General features: G+C 32.4%; 1 protein-coding gene across 1 annotated transcript; it reads right to left on the reverse strand.

Annotated features, from left to right (window-relative positions):
- Nucleotides 1-9,619: 9,619 nt before the first annotated feature.
- On the reverse strand, nt 9,620-10,081 carry LOC145126481 (uncharacterized). The gene has a single exon (XM_079061842.1). The coding sequence runs from the start codon at nt 10,079-10,081 to the stop codon at nt 9,620-9,622; it is 462 nt and encodes a 153-aa protein (XP_078917968.1).
- Between the last annotated feature and the right edge of the window lie 17,834 nt (nt 10,082-27,915).

A 27,915-nucleotide genomic window follows, 5' to 3' on the forward strand; every position in this document is an offset into this window, starting at 1 on the left:
AACAACAAACTTTATCCTCTACCCATCATCACCACCACCACCACTAACTAGTAGTCTGATCAAATGTCGTGAAGTTGTTTTGTGCTCTAATAAAAGAGTAAGTGAATCTCAAGTTGATATGTGCGCACGAAAACTTGAATAGGGTGTTGATTCACTAGAAATAATCATTAACCTTCCAAAAACCCTAAAATGGCTCGATGGATTCTCGATATCGGGGCACTTAAATTCAATATCAAGGATTTTCGTTTTAGAGTTCAAACATACAAAGACGTTATGAAGAAATACTTGTTAAATGGACAAAACATTACCATAAGGAATTGACCATTGGAATATTAGCACATATGCTAGGACAAGGTGAAATTTATCAGATGAATGTTTATATGTTATTTTTCTTTCGATGATTGACTCAAAGAATATCCAATAGGCTTTAACTTGTCCTAAATGGATAAAAGCAATACAGGACAATTTTTTGTGAATCTGAGAGGAATAAAATTTTGGGATAAACCAAAACTCTAGAAGGATTATGGTTTTAAGAACAAGAAAGATGATAAGTTAATTGCTTTGAGAAATAGAGCTCATATATAAATCTATATATCTATATATCTATACTAGACGAATGTCCGCGCGTTGTGCAGAAACACCTATATAGTTGAAATCTTTATAAATATACATTTTTTTTAATTTAACAATAGCGTTGTTAAATTTGATATAATATATTGATTATTTTGAATTATATGATAATATATACATCTATTATAACTGCATAATCTAAATCGTTTGAATGACTTCTACCTGCGAATTACTCATGAATAAAATTAAATATAATATATGGTTTAATGTTATTTATAGTTGTTGTTATAAGGGATGAGCATATAGACCGAGGAACCGGCCGGAACCGGTACCGGAACCGGAACCCGATGGAATCGGTCGGGCCGGGACCGGGACGATATTCTTGTGGATTTTTGGAACTAGGAACTGGTAGGAACCGGAACCGGTAGAACCGGCAAAAACCGGAACCGTTTGTTGCTATTTATCAATGACCGGTTCCAACATTGAAGACACGGCAAGAACCGGTAGGAACCGGTAGAACCGGCGGTCCTGTTTGGTTCTTAATTTCGGCCGACTTCGGTTCCCGGGGTGGGTCTGGTTCGGGCCGGTTCCAGTCGGGTCGGTTCCTTTGCTCATCCCTAGTTGTTATTGTTAATTAATTTTTTAAAATTTATTTGTTTAACGTTTTAATTTCTATCATTATAATTATTTAAGACATCAAACATTGTTTTTTGATTTTAAAGGTAACAATATAATCATTTATATAAAGTTATCTTTAACTATTGTTATTGTAAGTTATTTTAAGCTACTTATTTGAAAACTTTTAACGATTATAAAAATATCTTTAGGAAATATTTTAGTTAAATTGATATTACAATTTACTTTTTGCATTTAGCACTACAATTTATCACTTTTAAATATTCACAAAATAATCTTTGGGTTTCTTTAAGTGGAATGAAATGTATATTTAAGTTGACTCTGTAATGTTATATTTAAATTAACAGTTCAAGTATTTTGTCAAAATTGTTCAAAAGTTATAGTTTTAAACTGATAATGGTTTACATACAGCAACATATTAAATCTAATAAATTAAGTAAAATATATTAAAAGTTAAAGACATAACTTTATAAATAGAAGTAAATATATTATTTTAATATTGAAATTTAGTTTATCTATGATTACACTTTAAGTTTGATATTTATTTAACCTTATTAACCAACTTATAATCATTATTAAAAATACTCTACAATTTATCACTTTTAACTATTTACAAAATATTTTTTAGGTTGTTTAAGTTCAACTAAAATTTATATTTAAGTTGACCCTGTAATGTTATATTTAAATTAATAATTTAAGTATTTTATACAAATTGTTCAAAAGTTGTAGCTTTAAAATGATAATGGTTTACATCTAACAATATATTAAAACTAATAAATTAAGTATAATATGTTTAAAATTAAAAAATTAAAAAAAAAAAAAAAAAAAAAAAAAAAAAAAAAACTTAACTTAATAAGTAGAAGTAAAAGTATGCTTTTAATATTGAAATTTAGTTTATATATGATTACACTTTAGGTTTGATATTTATTTAACCTTATTAACCAACTTATAATCATTATTACAAAGAAATTGAAAAGTCATGGGAGTTTCAAATTAATGTGCTGAAAAGAAAAATACATGGGAGTTTCAAATTAATGTGATAAAAAAATGTTTCCTTTATAAGTATACTATATGAATTCTCGCACGTTGCGCAGCGTAGGTTAAAAATATATTGTTAAAATGTTGAAAAATATATGTTTAAAATTTTTATGTTACTGGCATTAACTTTGACATAATATTTTGAACAATATTATTCATAGATATCAACCCACATTTCTCATTAATAAAATTAAATATAATTATCTATTTAATATTATTTTTAAAAATTGTTATGATTGATTAATTTAAATTTTTACTTAGACGGTTGTTTTCTAATTTCAATAATGATGTTCATTTAAAATACAATTTATTTGTTATTAATGTTATGTAATTTATAAATTGATGTTATTATCATTTAAAATTATTGTTCTTTAGTTTAAACCACTTATTGTTATTAATAATTTAAAGAATACATTTTAAGAAACACTTAATATTACTATTAAAATGTGAAACATACACTAACTAATAAAGTGATAAGATAGACAATTTGAATTTCAAAAGAGACTTGCATGAATAATATGACATATCTAGAATTTTATAATTTGATTTTATTATTTATAATTATATTTCATTAGTTTTAAAACCACTTATTATTATTAATAAACAAAAGAAAATTTTTAAAAGACACTTATTATTATAATTAAAACGTTAAACATATGCTAAAATATAAAATGATAAGATAGACAATTTGCATTTCAAAAGAGACTTACATGGATACTCTGGATAATATTGCATATCCATGATTTTTAATTAATTATTACTTTGAAGCAACACAAACATACAAACATATATACAATATTTAATTAAATATTATCTATATCACTTTCCATAACATATGATCGATAACACGAATCTAATCTAATTTACATTAATGTTTCAACCACAACATACAATGATTGTCTTAAAAGAATACTCAAACCTACACAAAACCTTTAAACTTGTTTTCGTTGTGAATTTTGTATGTGATTTGTATTTGTGTGTCTACTCAAAGAGAATTACATTTTTATAATAGACTATCCATTAATTGCTTATTAAACATATTATATAAGTTATCAAACCTTTCATGATGCGTGATTAATTAATTTGAAGGTGAAAAGGTGTGGCGGTTTCAAATGCATGAGGTGCTTGGAAATTTGTGTGGGGGTTCCAAATGCATGAGGTGATTGGAAAAATGTCTCATTTATAAGTATAGTATGATATGATAATGAAATGATAATGATAATGATATCTATAATAATAGAGATATTTTGGCTCAAACCATATTCATTTGAAACTCTCTCATTTAATTAATATCACTCAAAGGTCTTCTTAATAATGATTAACCACTCAAAGGTTGTATAACTTATATATTATGTTTAACTAGACGAATACCCGCGCGTTGGGCAGAATACAACAATATATTTGAAATTTTTACAAATATATGTTTTATAAATATATCAATGGCATTGTTATTAGCTTTTATTTAATAAATCTTATAATAAGTTGGTATAAACATTATTTGTTTTGAATTATATGATAATGTAGATATCTTTTAAAATTGTATAATCATAAGTGTCTTAATAACGTCTACCTGCAGGTTACTTATGAATAAAATTAAATATAATATATGATTTAATGATATTTATAGTTGTTGTTATGATTAATTAATTTTAAAAAGTTTATTTGCTTAAGATATTAATTTCTATCATTGTAATTATTTCACAAATTTAATGTTTTTAAAATTTATTTGATTAATATTGTTAGTTTCTATGATTGTAGTTATTTAAAACAAAAAACATTGTTTTGTTTTTAAAGAAAATATTATAGTTTTTCTTATATAATATTACTTTTAACTATTCTTATTGTAAGTTATTTTTAAGCTATTTATTTGAAAATTGTTAATGATTATAAAAAATAGTTTCATGGTTTTTTTTAATTTAGGATTACAATTTAGGTTTAACACTATAATTTATAATCTTTAACTATTTATAAAACAGTCTCTCGATTTTTTTTCAAGTTTAACTGAAATTTTGATTTAAGCTAATTGTTTCATATTATATTAAAATTAATAATTTAACTATTTTGCATCAACTCATAAATTATACAAATGTTGTGACTTTAAAATGATAATTGCTCTCATACGACAACATATTTAAACTAATAAGTTAACTATAATATGTTAAAAAGTTAAAGTCATAATTTTATAAATAGAAATATAATAGGAGATTTTAATATTGTAGTTTAGTCAATCATTTGAATGAATTCTACCCGCGAGTTACACATGAATAAAATTAAATATAATATATGGTTTAATGTTATTTATAGAGTATGTTATTGTTAATTAATTTTTTAAAATTTATTTGATTAATTTTTTAATTTCTATCATTATAATTTTTTAAAACATCGAACATTGTTTTTTTATTTTAAATGTAACAATATAATCATTTATATACAATTATTTTTAAATATTGTTATTGTAAGTTATTTTAAGCTACTTATTTGAAAACTTTTAATGATTATAAAAATATCTTTAGAAAATATTTTAGTTAAATTGAAATTACAATTTAGTTTTTGCGTTTATCACTACAATATATCATTTTTAACTATTTACAAAATATTCGTTTTTTTAAGTGGAACTGAAATTTATATTTAAGTTGATACTGTAATGTTATATTTAAATTATTAATTAAGGAATTTTGTCCAAACTGTTCAAAAGTTGTAGTTTTAAACTGATAATGGTTTACATACAATAATATTTTAAATCTAATAAATTAAGTATAATATATTAAAAGTTAAAGACATAACTTTATAAGTAGAAGTAAAGATATTATTTTAAAATTAAAATTAAGTTTATTTATGATTACACTTTAGGTTTGATATTTATTTAACTATATTAACCAACTTATAATCATTATTAGAAAGACACTACAGTTTATCACTTTTAACTATTTACAAAATATTTTTTAGGTTGTTTAAGTTAAACTAAAATTTATATTTAAGTTGACCCTGTAATATTATATTTAAATTAATAATTTAAGTATTTTGTACAAATTTTCCAAAATTATATCTTTAAAATGATAATGGTTTACATCTAATACTATATTAAAACTAATAAATTAAGTATAATATGTAAAAGTTAAAAAAACATAACTTTATAAGTAGAAGCAAAGATATTATTTTAATATTGAAATTTAGTTTATATATGATTACACTTTAGGTTTGATATTTATTTAACCTTATTAACCAACTTATAATTATTATTAGAAAGAAATTGAAAAGTCATGGGAGTTTCAGATGAATATGGTGAAAGAAAAATGCATGGGAGTTTCAAATGAATGTGGTGAAAGGAAAAATGTTTCTTTTATAAAATAATATGATATGATATGATAATAACTAAATGGAAAGTTTACTACAAAAGTGCAATTTTTTAGTAGACATGTATAGAATCCACATACTCACAAAGAAAACAAGCTTAAAGGTTTTTATGTTGATTTAAGGTCTCTTAACCATTTTTAGGCATGTTATTATGTTAGAGTTTTTAATTTGTAAGTTTGCTATGTACTAATTCTTTATACATGTCTTTCTTGGTTTTAGTATTCATTTAATACAATCGTTATATATTGTGGTTGAATCATTATTGTAAATTAAATTAGATACATGTTATCTATCATATCTTATATAGGTTGATGTAGATAATATTTAATTAAATAATTTGTATATGTTTGTTTGTTTTGTTTTTGTTTAAATAAATAATTAACTAAAAGTCATAGATTTGTCATATTTTCCAGGTAAATCTCTTTAGAAATGTAAATCTTCTATCTGATCATGTTATATTAATCTTGCGCAATTCGCGAATATAAACCTAGTTTAATGATAAAGGAGTATAATCAACAAAAGTACAATGACTATAAAGAGACCTCTATACCAAAGGCCAAAATTGAAGATATAAAAACTTTCATGGCCTATGTTGCATATAAGACCCTAAAACTGCTATTTCTCCTTTAGTAGTCATCTGGTGGGTTTTAGAGTCAAGAAATGCCACCAACCATCATTATGTAAGTCTAAGCCCATAATTTCATATTTAATTTTAGTTATACAACGGAATTAAAATAATAAGATGATATATAATAACGAAAGAATATTAAGTTATCTCGTTTTCTTATCGTTAAAATCTTTCCATCATCTTTTACTATTCATCTTGCACCCGATTATCCTATTAATATTCCCTTCATCAGTATTAATTACATTTAAATAATTTGAAATATTAAAAATAAATGTATAAACTTCTTAGCTCTATTTCACAAGTGTTCCAATTCTCTCCTCCCCCTCCCTTTAAGACGGTTATTTCCTTGGAATCTCTAATACAACAAGTAGGTGAGAGTACCTTCCTTCTATCTCATCCACATGAGTTTCCTATATGATATTTTGTCATATATTATGCTCATATTTCATTAGGACATGCTTAATATATTTATTCCTAAGCTTCTTTGTCTTTCATCTGGTAATCGTCTAGGGCTCCTTATTCAGGTGGTTGCTTTCATCCAACATTAGATCCTCAAGTGCAATCATGTCAACTAATTCCCCACCATAGTATTTAATCAAGTAACATATGTATAAAATGTTGTTAATGTCGTCTAACTCATGTGGTAACTCCAACTTATATGCTTGATTGCTCTTCAACATAATAAAAAAGGTACAATTAAACGGGGTTTGTCTTGCCTCATTTACAAATTAATGTCAATCTTTCAAAAGAGACACTTTCAATACAACCTTATCACCCACTTAAAATATCATTAGTTTTTTGTTTATGATTTTTATAATTTCTTTTTTTTTTTTTTGCTACCAACCACTCATATATAACCTTCACTCTATAGGTCGTCCTTTATACCAATTCTACCCTAAGAAAATGTTTTTCTCCTACCTCAAGTCAATAAGATGGAAATCAACATTTCTGTCTATGCAACACCTTGTATTTAAACATCTTCATATTCGAATGGTGCCTATTGTAGTAAGCAAACTCCACCGATGGAAGATGGCCATCCAAACTACCAACAAACTCTAGCACACAAGTCTACAACATGTTAGAATTTAAGGTTTTAGAATAACAATAACTTGGAAATCACTTTCCGAAATCTGTAATTCGACCCTTATTTTTGGGGTTACACGAAATGCAGATTCATGAGATAATCGAAGGATCAAATCAGATTATAGGACCAATTTGATTAACAAACACATAATACATTGATTGTGTTATGTGTTCTTCGAGATAGTTTGCATGTAGAGAGAAGAATAAATTTTTTGGTTATTACACTTGGTAACTTTGCATGCAACGACCATCTTTCATTTTATACATGAAAGATGGCGGTTTAAAATTGTGGTTATAAGACAAAACGACAGTTAATGGTCCTTGCACTAAGGGAATAACCACCGTCATATCACCATAACATAACTCCCGATTTTTGGCAGGAGAATATATGTCCGATCCATTCCTCATTTAGGATTTCGTTTAGCGGCGCTGCCCCTTGGAACCATGTACCCAGGAGTGCTACCCCCGAACCCTTGTATTTCCAAGTCCACATTTAATTATCACTCCTAACGTGCACCCTGCACCTCCGGTCTCAGATAGAAAAATGAACTCAGCTTGTCCCGATAGTAATACTAACTATAGTAAAATACGCTGGTAACACTAAAATCACTAACACAACATATATTCAATGTATGTATAGTCCTCTTGCTCTGCTTATTGGTTTGTGAATGAAACGTAGTACTGAGACACGACTTCATGTCGGTCCCTCTATGTATGTTTTGCCAAAGGTACCCTAAGTACTTTAACAATCGCCCTCACATACTCCTCATCTAATCTTTCCATCGACCTAGTGCTGCCAAGAAATACAAATTTTTCAGCTACATATCTCGCAGACCACTCTCACATATCATACAAACTGTGTTTGGAGAATGTTTACATACCTTTGTTATGGGTGCTTTGGCAATTTCAGGACCGAATAATCTTTAAAGAGGAAAAGATACAAAGAAAGCTACTTTTGAGTACATTGTGCATTGTGAGGAACTCCTATAAGACTGATTTTGATGTAAAATGTTAAATTTGATTGGTTAGTTTGGCTGTTGTGCTTCTAGTGTCGTTACGTGGATGTAAAATTTGCTCGCTTTGTGCTTTGCTTAGTGCTAGTCTTAATAATATGTGACATTAAAAAAGAAATTAACCCTATCTTTTCATCTTTCGTGTTGGTGATCACATGATGAACTTAGTGCCATCCAAAAACAAGCCCCAAACAAGTAATGGCCGAGTTTGGTAGTCAATAATTTTTTAAATTAGGATAGTTCCAATAGCATACGGGAATACAGGGTGAGTGGTATGCACCAAAACCAGTAAAGATTCTGAAGTACACACTTGGGAGTAGTTCAAAACTTAAATATTAGGTGACGTTTAAATGACTATTGAGATCTGTTTTAAAACTTACGAGACTTGTCAAGTTGCCATGCATAGGTTGATACATGGTCTAATTAATGTATTCTTAAATACTGTCACCTATGTGTAGCAGAAAATCGATAAAAACAATATACCAAGATTTTTTTTTTCACTTTAATCGAATCTTTCATAGTGCACATTATTATAATGAAGCTGCATACCCATTCTTTTTCAACCTTAAATCATAACAGTAATATCTTTCTGTCGGAATATAGACATGTTTAGCTAAATTTATATATTTTACATTCATTTATGAACATTCATGGCTATTTTAAATATTTATTGTTTTACAAAATTTAGAAATCAAATTGATTCATGTATCATTAATTTTAAAAATGGAGAATGATCTTTCTTAGAGTTTCTTAATTATCATTTATATGCCAAAAGAAAGTATCAAAACAAGTGAAGAAGTACCTAACTGTTTGGAAAAATTTTTGACAATGTTGAGGTTCTCAAATTTCTCGATCATCATGCACCAAGGGTTTTTAAGCCTTAAGACAAATTATGTACGTTGAAATCATATTAAGATCACCCCTGAGGAAAAACCGACTCAGATAAAGAGTAACCATATATCACCATATGAGCTATAAACAATCAAATACAAGGATGGAGAAGAAGATAGATAGTGCACTATATATTTTAGCGAAGATTAATTAATTAATAGTAATACCTCAAAAGATACCCAGTCTGCATACACGATGTGTCACCAATTAATGTACACCCTTTCTAATACACACCACAGTAAACCCTAGATTGGGTGCATGGTTTCATGCAAAACGTACCACATTGATGCAAACCATTATAGCTAGCTAGCTAATATCTTAAAAGGAAAAAAGAAAAGAAAAAAAGATTCCAGAGAAAAATAATCTCATCATATATTTAAATATACTACATGTATTTACCTGCTATCTAGAGATGAAGAGTAGTATCAACATCAGAATTAACACTACTTTCATCAATATTTTTTACTAAGGTTGGCCGGGCCAAGGGTACATTGGTGAGCCAAGATGGCTTGCTGCTTATTTTTTGAGTGCTTTCGATGTTGATATCCCAGAAACTGTCAGCATACTTCTTGGTCTGTGAAGTCGGCCAAAGGGTGAGGGAGAGTAATTGAGAATCCAATGGCTGAGTTGGAAAGATGACTTCTTCGGAATGGAAAATATATTTGGAAGGCTCATAAAAGTTTGAAGATAGAGAGTACTGCTGATCATAATAAGAGTTGCATTGATGATTATTGGAGGAGACTGATATCAGCTTCAGAAGCTCTCTTTCTTCCCTCATCTCCTTCAACTTCTCCAATTGTCTAAACCTCTCTTGCAACATAGCAATGGAGGAACAAATGGCTTTGTGATCACTCTGTTCCCTAACCATTCTTCACACACACACACAGAGAGAGAGAGAGAGAGAGAGAGAGAGAGAGAGAGAGAGAGAGAGAGAGAGAGAGAGAGAGAGAGAGAGAGAGAGAGAGAGAGAGTGTCTGTGGATAAACAAGTATCTCAGTGGGGTGCAAGAAAGTGGAAATTAACAAAGTAGTTGAACGTTACTTGCCTTTATATAGAGTGGGAAAATAAAAGGCTGTGTTCAAGTTATATAATATTTTTTTCGTTTAAATTAGAATACAGAGAAGGGTATGCTAGCTAGCTAGACATGTGTTTATACATGCAATTAAATAGAGAAATCTAGTATTTTCGACTTAATTGACTTAAGTAGTTCTTTAATAAATTAAAAACATAACGTTCGACTTTCAAGCAAATGTCAAGAAGTTATAACACTTAATCTTATAATACATCTGAAAATTTTGGACTTCAAGGATTTTGTGGTACGTTTTAGATTAGTCCTTTATGTTGGCATGCGCCTTCTTTATTTTACAAATTAGTTTTTCTTTTCAAGGACATAAGGAATTTTTTTGCGCTGTAATTAATATCGTTTGGAATTTAATTCTCACACAAATTAAAGAGTTTTCAACATCATATCAAATGAATGGCCTACTGAAAAGTGGATTATAAAAGCATGCAGATTCTTGCAAATAATTGATTATACTTGCTCATCTCTCATCGAACAGATACGAAACTTATATGGTAACAATACTTGACGTTTATGAACGATGCATGTTAACTGGGACAGCAAGTTATATTCCACCATAGAATGATTGAAAAAGAGAAAGAAGGGGAATTGGCAGCTACGTCACAAGAATCCAAACAGAAAACAACGTTGAGGCCAATCTAGGAGTACAAAATTCACTAGTCTAATAGGAGGATTGAATGTAGGGAAGGTGAGTCTAAATTGAGAAAAAGGGTTTTGCAGAAAGTCCAAAACAAAGTTTTAGAAGGTAGCGAATGGAAGGATGTGTTTGGAAGAATATAATAGGCAGGGGGCATGTCCCCTCAAAAAAACAAGACCAAAAAAGATAAAAGCTTTAAGCTTTTAAGCTTAGTGCTTAACTTTGGAGTAAAAATGGCGCCCTCTTTTCATGGACATTGTTTGAGATTTATCAGTTATCACTTCACGTCCTTTCTCTTTCAAAGTTCCATCCCTTTTGAAATTTTGTGGTTGCTAGGCATTGCAACAATCAAAAGAAAGAAACCATCCATTACATGAAATAGACATGGAATAATCTTATAAAGTTCAGCATTTTTTACAATATTCAATCATTAACCGTATCTTACTTGATTGGATACTAGTTATTAACCTAGATATTTTCAGTTTAATATCAAATGTTTGTAACCAAAAATAATGTTTTAAAGCAAGTAAAAGTGTTAACGGTTTTGGATCTTAATTATTCATCTTGTATCATTTCCCTAACTAACATGGGTCTAAGTTTACAATCGATTAGCTTGCACATGACATCCACTCTTTACCTAATTTATCTCCTGATTAATATATACAAGACAAAACTTAAACTTTGCACAGAAATAAAACTATGATAATTAAAATTATGACAAATATATCGTACTGATTAAAATAATATAATTATATTTTTGATATATATATGATATTATAAATATTTATATCATTATTATTAATTTAGATTATTAATTTAGAGTTAATACTTTTTTATACTAATTGTTTCATCAAATTCCTTCTTACTAATATTTAGTTATTATTTATATGTTATTTATGTCATCCATCACTTTCTAGCAAACATTTTGATTATTTTGGATGTTAGTTTTATTGATGAATTATAACAAAACAACAAAAGAAAAGTTTCAAGGTAAAATTAGAAAATTAAGACACAATATTAAAATGACAAACAAAATAATAAACTTTAATAATAGAAATACAATAAATGATAACTTTCAATTATAAATTAAAGAATTAATAAACAATATTAAAATGACAAACAAAAACATAAAATCTCATAATAGAAAACAATGTGTAAAAAACAAAATAAGTTGAACATGAAAAAAGAAAATAGAAAGAAATGCATAATAATAATTTGTTTGATGAAAATTCATATCATACAATAATATTATTGCTTAAGTTTTATCTGGTGAAGTATAAATTTTTGTCTTCTTAGCTTTTTTCCCCGATCTTAATCTTAAAATCCTAACAATCTAATCTACATCTATAAAATATATATACTCTAAATCAACCAATTAATATATATATATATATATATATATATATATATATATATATATATATATATATATATATCATAAATTACAAAAACTCTTAAGTTATAATAATTAATTAGTTGAAATATAAACAATTTTATTATTAAAGTATTTCCTACAATTATAAAAATTCTTTTGATTATAATCACTATTAAAAAGAAATTAAAGATTTTCATAACAAGGTTGAAATGTATACATAATTACTGGATAAGATTTTAAATAGATATAATGCACAAGTCTTTTATAGATTCAAACCACAAACCCCCATTGTGTGTGTATTATTAATGACATTGTCGTACATACCAATAATATTATATATTATTGTAAGCAAATAAATAATAGAAACATATTATACCCAACATTCTCCTCAATCTCTATTCTCGATACAAAAAGCTACATTGGTTGTAGCACCAACATTCTCCTTCTCTCTCATATCGAAGTTCTTTTATCTCTCTATATATACATGTATATATTATGGGGATTTGTCTTGGAGTAATTGGATGGAAATGGCATGCAGGGCTGAAAGCTGCATTTGCTAGTGTTGCCCCTAAACACTCTCTCCTCAATTATTTTTATTATTATTGATGTTTTTACTTTTTGTTAGTGTAAATTATTTATAGGGGGGAATTTTTAGAATTTCGAAGAGATGAGGGCATTTGCGTTTGCATATATACAAGCTCCAATCTACAAGACAACGCGTGCTTCTATTGGGTTTGCTTTCTTTATTACTTTTATTTAATTAATTTCCCCTTTTCTAAAGTAGTTATGGCTAATCGCCTAATCCCATCATCTACATAAACATCAAGTACTAATAGTCTAATAGGCCGGTTAATTTACATTAAACTTTTACCTTTTTTTTCACATTTTACCAACAGATATACCAAAGGATATCTAGTCTAATGGTATCTATTGTTGCTATTCGTCATTTAGGTCGATGGTTCAATTTTCGTTGTGGATATAAGTGGAATAATTTATGAATAATTTAGTATATTTGTCGTTTCAAAAAGAAAAATAGATATGAATATATTATCGGAAAACAAAATAAAACCACCAAAGATAAAATATAGGTGGAAATCTTTATGGCAAAACCATATATAAGGTAATAGACTAATATTTGTCGTTTTAAAAAAAAATTAGATAGAAATATATTGTTATATAATAACCATGATATCGGAAAACAAAATAAAACACCAAAGATTAAATATATTTTATAATATCCCTATAACTAAATACATATTTAACCTTTCGTTTTATCACAACACAATACACAACATTCATTTACCACAACTCAATACTCATACTCAATTTCCACAATTCCCTCGGTATCAATCTTAATTTTCGTCATTTTCACAACTTCCGAAACATTCATACAATGATTTCCGACTCCTTTAAGATCGACCAATCTTTAATCCCTTTCAAGCCCAAAACCCACACATAGATTACAATCAACCCCCAACCTAAGAATCCGCTGATGATATCGACGAAACCAACCAAACGCATGACCGAAAGAAAATCCTATAAGTCCCCGAAAAAGCCCCCCCCCCCCCCCCCCCCTCGACGTAGAACGAAAGCAAGAATAAGATAAAACTCAAAAAGGTTTTCTATTGTTGAATTTCAAGATTTCTCTAAAGGCTACCAAATGACTATATATATATATATATATATATATATATATATATATATATATATATATATATATATATATATATATATATATATATATATATATATATGGGGTTAGGTTATTGTGTTCTAACTATTTATTGTGTTCACGTAGGATTGATTGTGGACCAATCATTTTAGTTATTTTAATAAAGTAATTAATGCATATTACATGTTGAAGATATAATGAGTATTAATTAAATATTCAGCATTTAATATGCATTAATTACTTCTTAAAATAACTAAAATTATTGGTCCAGAATCAATCCTACATGCACACAATTGATAGTAGAAACATTTGAACATAACTATATATATATATATATATATATATATATATATATATATATATATATATATATATATATAATAGAGCTAAATCTGAAAGGTACGGTCGATTTGGAAAAATAAAGTTAAAATTCAACTTTTTAAATTGAACATCTAAATATATAAGGAAAAATTTCAAATTTAAGAAATGATATATTCTATCTTTAAAATGGAATCGTCAAAATCTTGGAAATGGACCGAAATTGAGGAAAATTAAAAATTAGACACATAAACTGTAACATCCCAAAAATACTAATAAAATTTTTTCATTTTCAAATCATCAAATTCACACAATGGTTGTTCCAAAATCAGTCAAAGTAAATATATATCATAATCATCGGAGTAAAATAACAATCATCAATGCGGAAAATCATCAGGGGATGATGTGCAGTCAAGTCGGACCCCTCCTTTTGGAACTAGAAGTACCTGTAAATGTTTACACCACAAAACCGTAAGCAAAAAAAACTTAGTGAGTTCCCCAATAGACCACATACCAAACATAATATCGGGCCCTTCCCATCATAACGGGCTCCACCCATCTATCGGGCTCTGCCCATCATACAAACGGGCCCCGTCAGTATACAAACGGTCCCTGCTCAACATACAAACGGGTCCAACCCAACATACAAATGGACCCAACCCAACATATAATGCAAGAGTCACAAAGACAGCTAACATCCTACACAGTATAGTAAGAAGACTCACCTCGCAGACCTAGTCAACAACTAACAGTGCTTACAGCCAATGATCGGGTGCTACATGCCTCTTAGTAAACCGTTCAAGGTAAACCCTTAGTCCATATTCTAAAACTAGCCAATTGGCCCAAAAGTCATTATGGTCAAAAAAAATCAACGGTCAAAGTCAACATCAGCTGACTCTAACGTCGTGACCAACCCTTGGTGACGTTGTGGGAAAATGAACTCATCCCAATCACAAACTCAGTCACGATGCAACTCAGTCACGACTCAAGCTACCGTCACGTCGTGATGGTCAAGTCATCACGTTGTGACAGAATCATTCCAAAATAATCGGGAAACCCCCAGTCGTCACATTGTGGCGAGGAGGCTGTCACATCGTGAAACCGGGCTTTCCCCAACTTAATGGATTCAACTCTCCATCCATTAACCCTTCTACTTATTCCTTTCAGAAGGCTTCCTAACGTCCAATACAACCCAAAGATCGATGATTTTCAACCATGCATGACCATTGTAAGTCTAAAGCTCAAACTAGATCAAAAATGGAGAAACAACACCAAGAATCTCATGCATGGGTTCAATACACTAGCAAACTTCAGATCCAAAACATATAACACTCAAAGGACCTCAAGGATCCATAAAGTTGCTAACTTTATGGAATCCTACCATTCCAACTAGCTCATACTTGTAGAAAATAGGACAAAACCTTAGATCTAGCAACCTAGAACAATAAAGTTTGGATCTTAAACACTTATAAAGGTCAAGAGATGCCCAAAAGAGGTCTCAAAACTTGCTAAGATGCTCAAAAATCCACCAAAGCCTTCTTCTTCCTTCAAAAGTTACCAAAAACACCAAGATGGGATCAAAAATGGAGGTAAGGGATTCAGGTTTCTTCAAGGAGGTTGTAAGGTCACACCTTATGATCTGATGAGTCAAACACTCTACACGCTAACTGTAAGTGTCAACGTCAGCGTCACCATTAGCGCAAGCGCCTCAAGTTTTATCAGCGTCAGCGTATAGTTATATAATCCAATGTAATCTTTGTATATTAGGTAAATATACATATATGTATAGAATATATAGTAGTTCCGATATCTTTGTGATGAACATCGATTCTTAGTATAGATTAAATACAATCCCTTCAATCAAGGGATATACATGTATAGATTATTATATATTCAACATTAGACCATCCCCAACCCACCTCCATTTTCCCCCTAAAAATGGAGTAAAAAATAGGGTAAATAGTGTTTCATCTCCAACCCCACTCCATTTTTTACCCCAAAAAGTATATTCCATTCTTCCAACTTACATAGATTGTGAAACACACCCCTTCTACTAATTTAGTTTTAACGAATATATAATCTATATTTTTTTCATTACAATAATATTAAATAAACAATATTATATTTATAATACACTTATAAATAAATATTATACATGTATTTACAAATATTATACATACATTTATATAAATATTAGACATACACACTTTTAAATAAATATTATACATACATTTATATAAATATTAGACATACATAATTTTAAATAAATATTATACATGCACAAACAACATATTTATGCGTTGGAATAAATTTTCCACAAATGATCAACTAATAGATTTCGTAGACTGAAGTGTGCTTCTTTATCTTTAATACGTTTATATCGAGCAAGAAATTGTTGGAATTGACTGTCTTCATCCGTCGTCAATTCAACATATATCGGATTTTATTAGATTATTATTGTAGTATATATATAGGTTAACTACATGTTTATTAGCATATGATATCATGTTTGTAGGATATATGTTAACTACAAGCTTTTGTAAATACGTTATCGTGTTTCATGATTTTAATATGTATTTAAATTTTTATATGAATTCGATAAATAAAAATCAATTTTATATTTATGGATAATTAATATAATTTATTATATAAAAAATATTATAAATATTAAATATTATATTTAAATTAAAAATAATAGATAAATAAACTAGAAATGTATAAATATATAAAACGAGGGATTAAACCCGACAACTGAAAATTCATCCTCATATTTTGAGAAATGAATAGCGTTACTCCATATATGGGGTAATACTATTCATATCTCCAAATATGGAGGAAGAAATGGGGTAGGGTAAGAGAAGAATGGGGGAGAAAATGGAGGAAAAAATGGCATTTGGGGGTGGGTTGGAGATGTCGTTAGGGTAAAACCCTAATGTGAACGTCTTGGTGATTGTCATTGTGACAACCCGTTTTCTTGGTGAAAAAAAATCATTTCTTGGTGAAATACAATTTGGTGAATCCTATGTGTTCTTTATTTTCTTAGTAATTTTGTTCTTGTTTATTATACTTGAAGTGTATCCGATCGACACAAACCTTCAAATGGTATCATAGTAGGTTTTTGATACACTCAAGTAATCATGTCGACTACCAATAATCCCAAATCATTTGTTCTCAACAAGATTCTTCCTTTCTATGAGCACAACTTCGCCATGTGGAAAACTAAGGTCATGGTTGCTCTCAAAACCATGGACTATGAGATGCGTAAAATTGTTTAAAAAGGTCATCACGTTCCTATGTATCAACATATGGTCAACAATGCTCCCGTCGGTCCTTTGAAGCAAAAACCAGACTAGTTATGACGATGATGACAAGAAAAATGCTTAGTCTTGATGTGAAAGCTAGAGCAGCGATATGAAACTCTTTTCCCTATCATGTGTATCATCTTATACAGAATTGTGAGTCAGTTCAAGAGATGATGGACACGCTGAAAGTGGCTTATGATGGTGAAACATCACAAAAATATAGTCCAAAAATTTCGTTTAATTTTATTAGTAAAAACCATAAACATCATTCATCATATAAAAATCATAAACCATGTTTCTCAAAAATAACATAATATTTGTCAATGTATCAAAATCATATGTCAATCATCAGAGTAAATCCTCCCAGGCTAAAATTATGGTGTGTTGTAACATCCATAAAATTCGAGCCAATTTAAAACTTTTTAAATCATATAAAACCATTCAGTTATTACAATTTGTTTTCAAAATAGTTTAAACATCAGAGTTCCCAGAAATCATAATCATAAATCGAGGAAGTGTACGATCACGCCTTCGCCTTCCCGCGGTCATCCGCTAAACCTGAAACAATAAATTGAAACTGTAAGCTCGAAGGCTTAGTGAGTTACCCCCCCCCCCCAGAATACCAACGCCATACCGATATAACCATATCATATAACATATAAGCAAATAGAACAACCATGCATCTCGAGTATACAGTGTGACTGGTCCGCCCACACCAGGCCTTCAGTCCACCTGGTCCACTCTCTGAGTCTACAGTATGTCTGGACCGCCCGTAGCGGGCCTTCAGTCTGTCTGGCCCACTCTCCGAGCCTCGGCACGTCTGGACCGCCCTCTCGGGGCCTTCAGCCTATCCGGACCGCTCGCCGGGCCTTCAGCCTGATTAGGTGCCCTCTTGGGCCTGCATTCTATCCGGTCCGCCCTGGGTATGTTGGCCTACTGCACGAAGCAGGACCCGCCTCAACCCAACCTCCAATACCAATCAAATAATCATGTGCACATAATATCATACTAGCAAGTATATAATAGATAATCATACCGATCTAACAGATCACTAACACAGCAACCATCCTATATACCAGGATACCGACCTAACCCAGGTCACTAGCATAGCATCATCCTAACTACCAGGATGCAGATCTAGCAGATCAAATAAACATATCAAGCAAATACTAGGATACAAATCAAATAAAGGGTCGGCCTTGGTGCCTTAGACCCTGTTGATATAGTAAGGATAACTCACCTCGCAATGTCGACCTGAACTGAAGTATCAACTCCCGAATCTCTATCTCACCGGAAATCCCGAACTATCACATGATAAATACCAAGTCATTACACAACATAACAATCTTGACTAGGGGGGGGGGGTCCACGCAGTCCATCATTTCCATTTTGTCTTTTCTCCAATTTGGGCCAAGGCTACTTTATATTTTTGACTTTATGCTTCGCTACTTTAAAACTTCTAAACATAAACTGCTAAATTTTTGGTTTACTTTGATATTTTCTTTGCTTTAAAAATTCCTATTTAACTTTTAATTTACCAAAGAAGTATACATTGTACATTATTCTACTAACATTTCCTATACATGTTCTTCTCTCTTGCTAGTAACCTTAACTCATTTAGTTCTTTGAAAAGGATCAGTGTGTCATTCCTTGAATGCAACACCTTCTGAGTAGAGCTAGTTGAAGTTGGCTCTGCATCTTTTCTTCAATGACAACTGCTTTCTTCACTGCCATAAATTGATCTTCTGGGCATATATCTCTTCTCTCTTGAACAACCTATTTTTTTTCAATGGGATGAAGTGAGGTTAGGTGACATAGCAGGTCTAATTTCCATTAACGTTGTCACTGCAACACCAAATCCCCTCTGAAATCAAGAGACCTCTTCAACAACACCATTAACGTTGTCACTGCAACCTTTTTGTCTTTTGTATTTTTTTTTAAAAAGGAATTGACGGTGGAATTTTATAAGCCAAGTATATTAATTTTGACAAATAATTGTCCCTAGAAGCATGTTGATGTATGTGCCTAAATCTCTCTAAGTATCTCATCAACGAGACCATCTACTGAGATGACATTGAGTCACCCTATCACATTGACTGTCTAGCATCATCTAAACTCTCTAAGTGAGATTTCCTGGTCCAAATAAAAATTTATAGAAAGGCTTGGGTGTTTATTCTTACTTAACTATCTTGCATGACTCTGTCCCTGGAAGCATGCTCGCAGTATGTATCAAGTCTCATGTTCTGTTGAAACATTGAGCATAACCCAATGGCTTACCCTGATTGCATAGTCATCAGCATCAGAGTTACTTGTCTGGTCCTTAAATTACCAAGGGTTATTCATGTCTGTGACCTCCTAGACTGAGGTATGACATAGTACAATTACCAATTTCCGGTGAATCTTTGATTCTAGACTGCAACTAACTCTATGATGCAAAGGTTAGACCACTTCTTATTGATGGGTTATCATTGTTAATGATAAACGTTGATCTCACATCAGCGTGACTGAAACTGTGACATCCCCATTTTCACGTCCAGAAAAGACCAATTTGTTTTGTTTTTTTTTTTTTTGAAAATCAGAGTATCCTTTTGAAGAAATATGTTGCGGAATTAGTTCACAAAAATATGATAAAGATATTATCAAATCATTTCCGAAGAAATGTATTTTAATTTTATTAAAAACGTTGGGATGTCATTGTCAATACAGTACATAAGCAAAAACAGAAATAGTACAGGCCTTACAAATATATATTATTCTAATAGCCTATAATCCATAGATCACTCATCATATCAACACTCATGTGCTCTTTTGCCACTACCTGTAATACAAGAAACTGATTGGGTCAGGCTTGGGAGCCTGGTGAGCACATAGGGTTTTCAACCCACAATAATTAAGTTCTTTAATTTCATCAAATCATTCAACCCGATTACCCGTTCTCGGTATCCTCACTTTCTGTCCATAAAGCATCTAATTCAAGGGACCTAGCCTAAGGATCATCATCGGGAAGACAATAATGCTTAGGGGATTCCTCAGCAATATATGGCAGTAAGGCAACCATGAGGGGGATGGAGTACGTCTGGTGAACACATCATTCACAAACACCTACATGTTGCGAGCCTGCTAGCATTCCACTAGACTGTCTAGAATAGTCCATGGTCGTCATCTATACTCCGCTAGATGATTGGGTCAGCTTTCAACATCGAGGCCTCTCATCATTTTATTTCATCTCTCATCATCAATTTCATCCACCCATCTTTCCCACATATTGATAGGTATAATATACATATACAGTTTAAATCAAGTAAAACATGTATGCATCGTTCATCCATCATAGATATCAAGAACACAGATAATATGCACATATAGCACATAATTTATATTAAATACTTCATATCTATGTGTAAGATAAAAGTAACTATGCACTCACTGTTAACCAAAGAGACTGAGTAAACACAACAATTCTGCACTTAGCATATTTTCACAGCAACGCAAAAAGAAAGAAGGAAACACACACACACACACACAGTGTTTTCTGGAACTGCTTCACACTTGCAACAGAAAATTACACGACCAAATACAAAGTCTTGAAAGAAAACAAAGCTAAAACTACCCACTACATAAAGCAGTTACTGCAAAAAGAAACTACCCACTATAGAAGAAAATGACAAAACAACAAAAGTCATAAATGATAGACATATGCATAGTGCACTTGTACGAATGCAACATGCATGAAATGGTGTTGGTACGTTAATATCCCCTCTCAACACCACCTTCGCCCATTCCCATTTTCTCACCAAATTCCTTCAGTTTTGGTCCTGCTAAACCCTTGGTAAGAGAGTCAGCAACTTTTTTGGTAGTCTGCACATACTTCAAATCAATGACCCCTTCTAAAACTTTCTCTCTTATGAAATGATAGTGGACTTCAATGTGTTTGGTTCTTGCATGGAAGGTGGGGTTTTCTACAAGTTGGATCGATGAAAGATTATCACATAGCAAAGGAATCATGTAGTCTACTTCTTGACCCAAATCTTCCAACAATTGTATAAGCCATACACTCTCTTAAGCTGCCATTGCAGCAGCCCTGTATTCAGCTTCTGTGGTCGACAAAGAAACTGTGGGTTGACGTTTACTGCACCAAGACATAGCACTAGATCCAAGAATGAATACGTACCCTGTTGTTGACCTGCGTGAGTCCAAATCACCCGCATAATGCGCGTCACAAAATCCAGCCAACTTGCACTCTCCTCCTCTTTTAAACACGATGCCATAATTTAAGGTTGTTTTAACATACCTTAGGACCTTACAGACTGCATCAAGGTGAGGTTTTTTGGGGTTTTGCATGAATCGGCTAAGCACTCCAACAACATGTGTTATATCAGGTCTGGTTAATGTTAAGTAAATGAGGCTTCCAACGATCTTTCTATACATTGTTGGATCTTCTAGGTTTTTACCAGCATTCATTCCCAGCTTAATGTTTGGTTCCATTGGAGTCATTGTGGGTTTACAGTCAAACATTCCAAACTTTTTGAGTACATCAGATGAATACTTCCGTTGATGAAGAATTACTTTTCCTTCTCCATACTCCAATTCCAATCCTAAAAAATGCTTCAGTTTTCCAAGATCTTTCATGTGAAAACGAGTGCATAAGTTCTCCTTTAGTTGAGAAATCATCCCTTCAAAATCTCCTGTAATTATTAAATCATCTACATAAACAAGAACAATGGCTATCTTGCCTCTCTCGGTCTTCACAAACAGACTTGCATCAACATGAGTCATCATAAAGCCATTAAATTCAAGAAACTCTGCAATTTTACCGAACCAGGCCCTCGGTGATTGTTTTAAGCCATACAAGGCCTTTTTGAGTTTACATACATGGTTTGGGTTGGATTTACTTACAAATCCAAGTGGTTGCTCCATGTGAATCACTCGATCAAGCTCTCCGTACAAGAAGGCGTTACTTACATCCATCTGCCATAATGTCCACCCTTTGTTGATTGCTAGAGCAATTAAAACTCGAACCGTTGTTAGTTTGGCTACGGGACTAAACGTTTCTTCATAATCCAATCCATACTCTTGATAGAAACCGCGTGCAACTAGACGTGCTTTGTATCTATCAATCGACCCATCTGCCTTCTTCTTAAGTTTGTACACCCACTTACATGACACCGGTTTTACACCCATTGGTTTAGGAACCAATTCCCAGGTTTGATTCCTTATTAATGCATCATATTCTTCCTCCATGGCAGTGATCCATTCTCTTTTTGTACAGGCTTGACCATAGTTCTCCGGTTCTATCGCTTCATCTTCGACCACCGCAGCGTTGGCATACTTTGGGTTAGGCTTTCTAGGCCTAGTTGATCGTCTAATACTTGATATTTCATCAACCCTGTCATCACCATTCTCAAAGTGATAATTTCCTGTTTGTCATGGTCGTGGGCTTCTTGCTTGGATTTCTTCGTCATCTATAGTAATATCACTTTCGTCAACATTTAGATTAACTGGAGATGATTCGAGTTCTTCTTTCAGAAAGGTTGAGTCAGGTAAGGCTTCTTTATTTGGTGACCACCAAGATGAACATTCATCAAATACTACATTCCTGGATATGTAACATTTTCCTGTGACAGGATCGCAGCACCTCCAACCCTTTCTTTCTGAGTCATACCCAACAAAGATACTTCGTATGGCTTTCTTTTCAATCTTGTGATGAAGATGACTTGGTATAAAGACATAACAAACACAACCGAAGATGAGAAAGTGACTTACATTAGGCTTCATGTTCCAAAGCTTCTCAAATGGTGATACATACATTAACCCTTGTTGAGGAATCCGATTAATCACATAAGCCGCTGTTTTCATTGCCTCAGCCCAATAACGACCTGGAACATTCCTGTCATGGATCATGCTACCACAGATTTCAGCTAAATGACGATTCTTTCTCTCCGAAACCCCGTTTTGTTGTGGGGTATTAGGGCAAGTTAGTTGACGACTTATCTTGTTCTTTTTCAAGTAATCATCAAACTCGAATGACAAGTATTCTCCTCCATTATCTGATCTCAGACGACGTATACTGTGATTGGTATCCCTCTCTGCCTCATCCTTAAATTATTTGAATTTGGTTAGTACTTCAGATTTTTCCTTCATGAAGTACACCCAAACATAACGTGAAAAGTCGTCAATAAATGTTACCATATATTTCATGCCCTTAACTGACAGGTGCTTTACTGGCCCAAATACATCTGAGTGTACTAGTTCGAGAGGGTACTTAGCTTTATAGTTCGACTTTTCGTAAGGTTGTTGGTGAGCTTTACCATACTGACAACCGGCACATACCAAGTCTTTCTTTACATCGAGTTGAGGGAGGCCACTAACTAACTTCTTCTTCATCATTAGTTCAAGTTTCTCGTAACTTACATGACTAAGGCGCATGTGCAATAAGTCTGCAGTTTCATTCCTCTTTGCCTTCTTCACATAGGCTGTCTCAGCTGACATTACGTAAATGGACTCAGACCTGCTTCCCTGCATTACAGGAATTGATGGGGTTTCAAAATGCTTGTAGATTTTCACATCGTTAGGGCCAAACAAAACATAATGACCAGCAGATGCTAGTTGTGCCACCGACATCAGATTCTTCTTCATTCCAGGCACGTGATATACATTTTGAAGAGTTAGTTCTCTCTTGTTGTCTTCCGGTGAGAAACTAACATCTCCAACGTGAGCTATCTTCAACTTTGAGTTATCTGCTATTACAACAACTCTGTTGCCACCGTATTCAATTGGGTCTTGAAGTCTTTTCTTCTCACCCGTCATGTGATTTAAACACCCCGAATCAACTATCCATTCATCCAAGTGGTTTTGGCGATTTTCTGTAGTTGCTGTGATTGCCATATCTTCTTGAACCTGTGCAAACATAGCCTCAACATCCCATGCTTCTTCTTCTTGTGAAGTTGCAGCATTAACTTCCTCCATGGGTGGTGAGCGACAATTTCAAGCCAAATGACCTCTATGCCCACAGTTGTAACACTTAAAAGACCTACGTTTGTTTGTATAACGTCCTTTATGCTTCTGACCAGATGCACTTTCCCTCTCGTTGTCTTTACTTTTCCTTTCTTGATCAGGAACTTTATGTTTATTTTCATTAACTTTATGTTTATCTTCATTACGCTTAACATAATGATTAGAATGTACTTTGGACTTTCCTTTCCCTCTATCTGCATACAACGCTTCTTCTTCATGTTTCACTGACATTCCACCCATCTGCTTAGCTAGCGTTTCTTGGGCTGCTAGTAGATTTTCAAACTCGACAAGAGACGGTTGCACTGGCCAGCCTTGAATTGCTGCAACAAAACTTCTAAACTCGGGCTTTAAACCATGGATAATTATCCTTTTAATCCGTCTTTCACCAATCGGGGCTTGTGGATCTAATTCAGTGATTTCTTTACACGTTGATTTTACTTTATGAAAGTATTGTGGGATACTCAGTTCCTTTTGTGAAACAGACAGCAGTTCATTTTCAAGCATTTGCAGCCTTGTGTCATTCTTTTTAAAGAACAACATTTTCAATGTATCCCACGCTTCCTTGGGTGTCACCGAGTCCCTGATATGTTCAAGAACTTCTTCTTCTATGGTTGTTTTGAGAACAAACATTGTTTTTCCAGCCTTAATCCTCTACTTTCGAAGGATACCATTGTTATCTTCAATCTCTCGTTGTTGTATTTCGGATCCATTCACAACCTCCCACAGGTCCTGACCTTGCATATATGACATTATGCAAGTAGCCCATGTATTGTAGTTGTGTTGGTTGAGTTTCTTCACACCACCGGCTACTTAAAGCTCTGCCATGGTGAACCTGGCTCAGATACCACTTTGTTAACCAAAGAGACTGAGTAAACACAACAATTCTGCACTTAGCAGATTTTCACAGCAAGGCAAAAAGAAAGAAGGAAACACACACACACACAGTGTTTTATGGATCTGCTTCACACTTGCAACAGAAAATTACACGACCAAATACAAAGTCTTGAAAGAAAACAAAGCTAAAACTACCCACTACATAAAGCAGTTACTGCAAAAAGAAACTACCCACTACAGAAGAAAATGACAAAACAACAAAAGTCATAAATGATAGACATATGCATAGTGCACTTGTACGAATGCAACATGCATGAAATGGTGTTGGTACGTTAATACTCACTTGCTAAAGTGATGACTCAAAATTCTGGCAACGCTTCTCTTCTAACAATTTTCTTTTCCTACGACGAAACCTAGTATTATTATCACTAAGTTTAGTCTAATATTTATTGCGACTAATTATTAGTCTAGATTCATCATTAACTCAATGTCTACTTTCATGATCTATCAAGTAAGGAACAACCAGGTAGGATCATATCGGAGGTAGGGTCCATTTGGTATACGTAGTATACTGTTTGGAAAGCCCACTTTAAAAACCTCACTAAATCACAGCCTAGACATCATCCCTGTAAGTAGATCAATCAATATAACAACTTTGAATCACTGATAAATCTTGTTTATAGGTTCATAATAACGATAATGAACTTAAACATAAGTTATACTTAAAGTAGGGTAAGCATAACTCACTTACAAGGGGGTTTAGCGAGGAATCGGGCTCTGTGTGGGCAAAACTTCTTAGCCGAAAGCTCTTCTTCTCAGGGCCTTCCAGCACTCCGGGAATCGTCTCTAACACTTAGGAGGTGCTAGTGAAAAACTTAGAAGGTTTGGGAGTAACTGGGAGAAGAGAAGTGGAAAGGTGTGAAGAAAATTAGAGATTTGCGCCTCTATTTATAGCTTGTTTAAAGGTAGTACGTTAGGCGTACTGGATGGGTATGTTGGGTGTACTCATTCCAGGTGTCACCATATGGTGGCAAGGCGTGGGGAGGAAGCAGTGGCTCAGATCGCGCCACGTGTCACTCGCTGTTTACTCCAAAAAACTAATTATCTTCTAAAATCCGTAACTTTTGCATATAAGCTCCATTTTTGTCGTTCTTTATATCCATGCGTAGGTATTGACGGGATCTACAACTTTTGTTTAGACTCCGTCGGCTAATTTTAAATTTATTTTTTAAAGTTATATTTTAACAGGCATAGACATTTAAAGTCCGTTAAAAATTCATAACTTTGTCATCCGATGTCTGATTTCGTCTGTCTTTATATCGTTGAGCTCCTATTAAAGAGATCTTCAATTCTCATTTAGGTTGTGTAGGCTAAAAAGCGATCGATCTAAAATTCGATTTTCGGGTTGCATATTGCTAGGCTAAATCTTAGAAAAATCATAACTTCCTCTAACGAAGTCAGATTTGGACGTTCTTTTTATGTACGTTCTCGATTTAACGTATACTACGACTTTCATTTAGATCGCTAAGGATAAAAAGTAGTTTATCAAAAATTCACTTTTTACGATACACGACGTCGTGCCGGTTTAGTCGTGAAACTGGTTTAGTCGCGAAACTTCGACGGGTCATAACTTCTTCGTTATAAGTCTGATTTCAACGTTCTTTCTATCTCCGGAATCCTTGTCACGACCACTTCAAATTTCTTCATAGATATTGGGTCTATCTATTATTTTATTTTTTATGCATATTTTTATTATTATTTTATTACATTGTTATAAGCACATATGTAGCACATAAATCACATAATACTCAAATAATTTCTCTCTCAAAATAGGTTACAATTATCGACCCTAACTATTACATCATAATATTAATGCTTAGCCAGAAACACGGGCGTTACATTTATCTCTTCCTTAGGATGTTTTTGTCTCGGAATCATGCATCAGCAAACAGATGTGGATAGCGACTCATCATGTCACTCTCTATTTCCCAGGTGAGGTTTGGCCCATTCGTATGTTTCCATCGCACAAGCACTAATTCGACCATCTTGCATCGCAATTTCTTTGTCTTACGGTCAACAATTGCTTCGTGATCTTCGATTAACCTCTTATCTTCATCCATCCTTAACTCCGAAAGTGGAATTATATCGGGTACTTCTCTCGTAAACTTCCTTAAATAACACACATGAAAGTGCTATGAATACCATCCAATTCTTCCGGCAATTACAGCTTGTAAGCTTGGTTCCCAATACTCTGAAGAACCTTGAATGGTCCAATAAATCTTGGACTTAACTTTCATCTCTTTCCAAATATTATAAGTCCCTTCCACAGTGAGACTTTGAGCAATACCGAATCTCCAACTTCGAATGTCATTGGTTGTCGCTTCTTGTCAGCATAGCTCTTTTGGCGATCCTGAGCTGCTAACATCCTTTCTCTAATCACTTTTAACTTTTCAGTAGTCTGATGGACTA

Source organism: Lactuca virosa, chromosome 7, assembly GCF_052849685.1.
Source record: "Lactuca virosa cultivar CGN04683 chromosome 7, Lactuca_virosa_CGN04683_v6, whole genome shotgun sequence".
Lineage (NCBI taxonomy): Eukaryota > Viridiplantae > Streptophyta > Magnoliopsida > Asterales > Asteraceae > Lactuca > Lactuca virosa.

What these genes read in the sequence shown, in the direction of transcription:
- LOC145126481 (XM_079061842.1), bottom strand. Translation starts at nt 10,081, where the DNA reads ATGGTTAGGGAACAGAGTGATCACAAAGCCATTTGTTCCTCCATTGCT.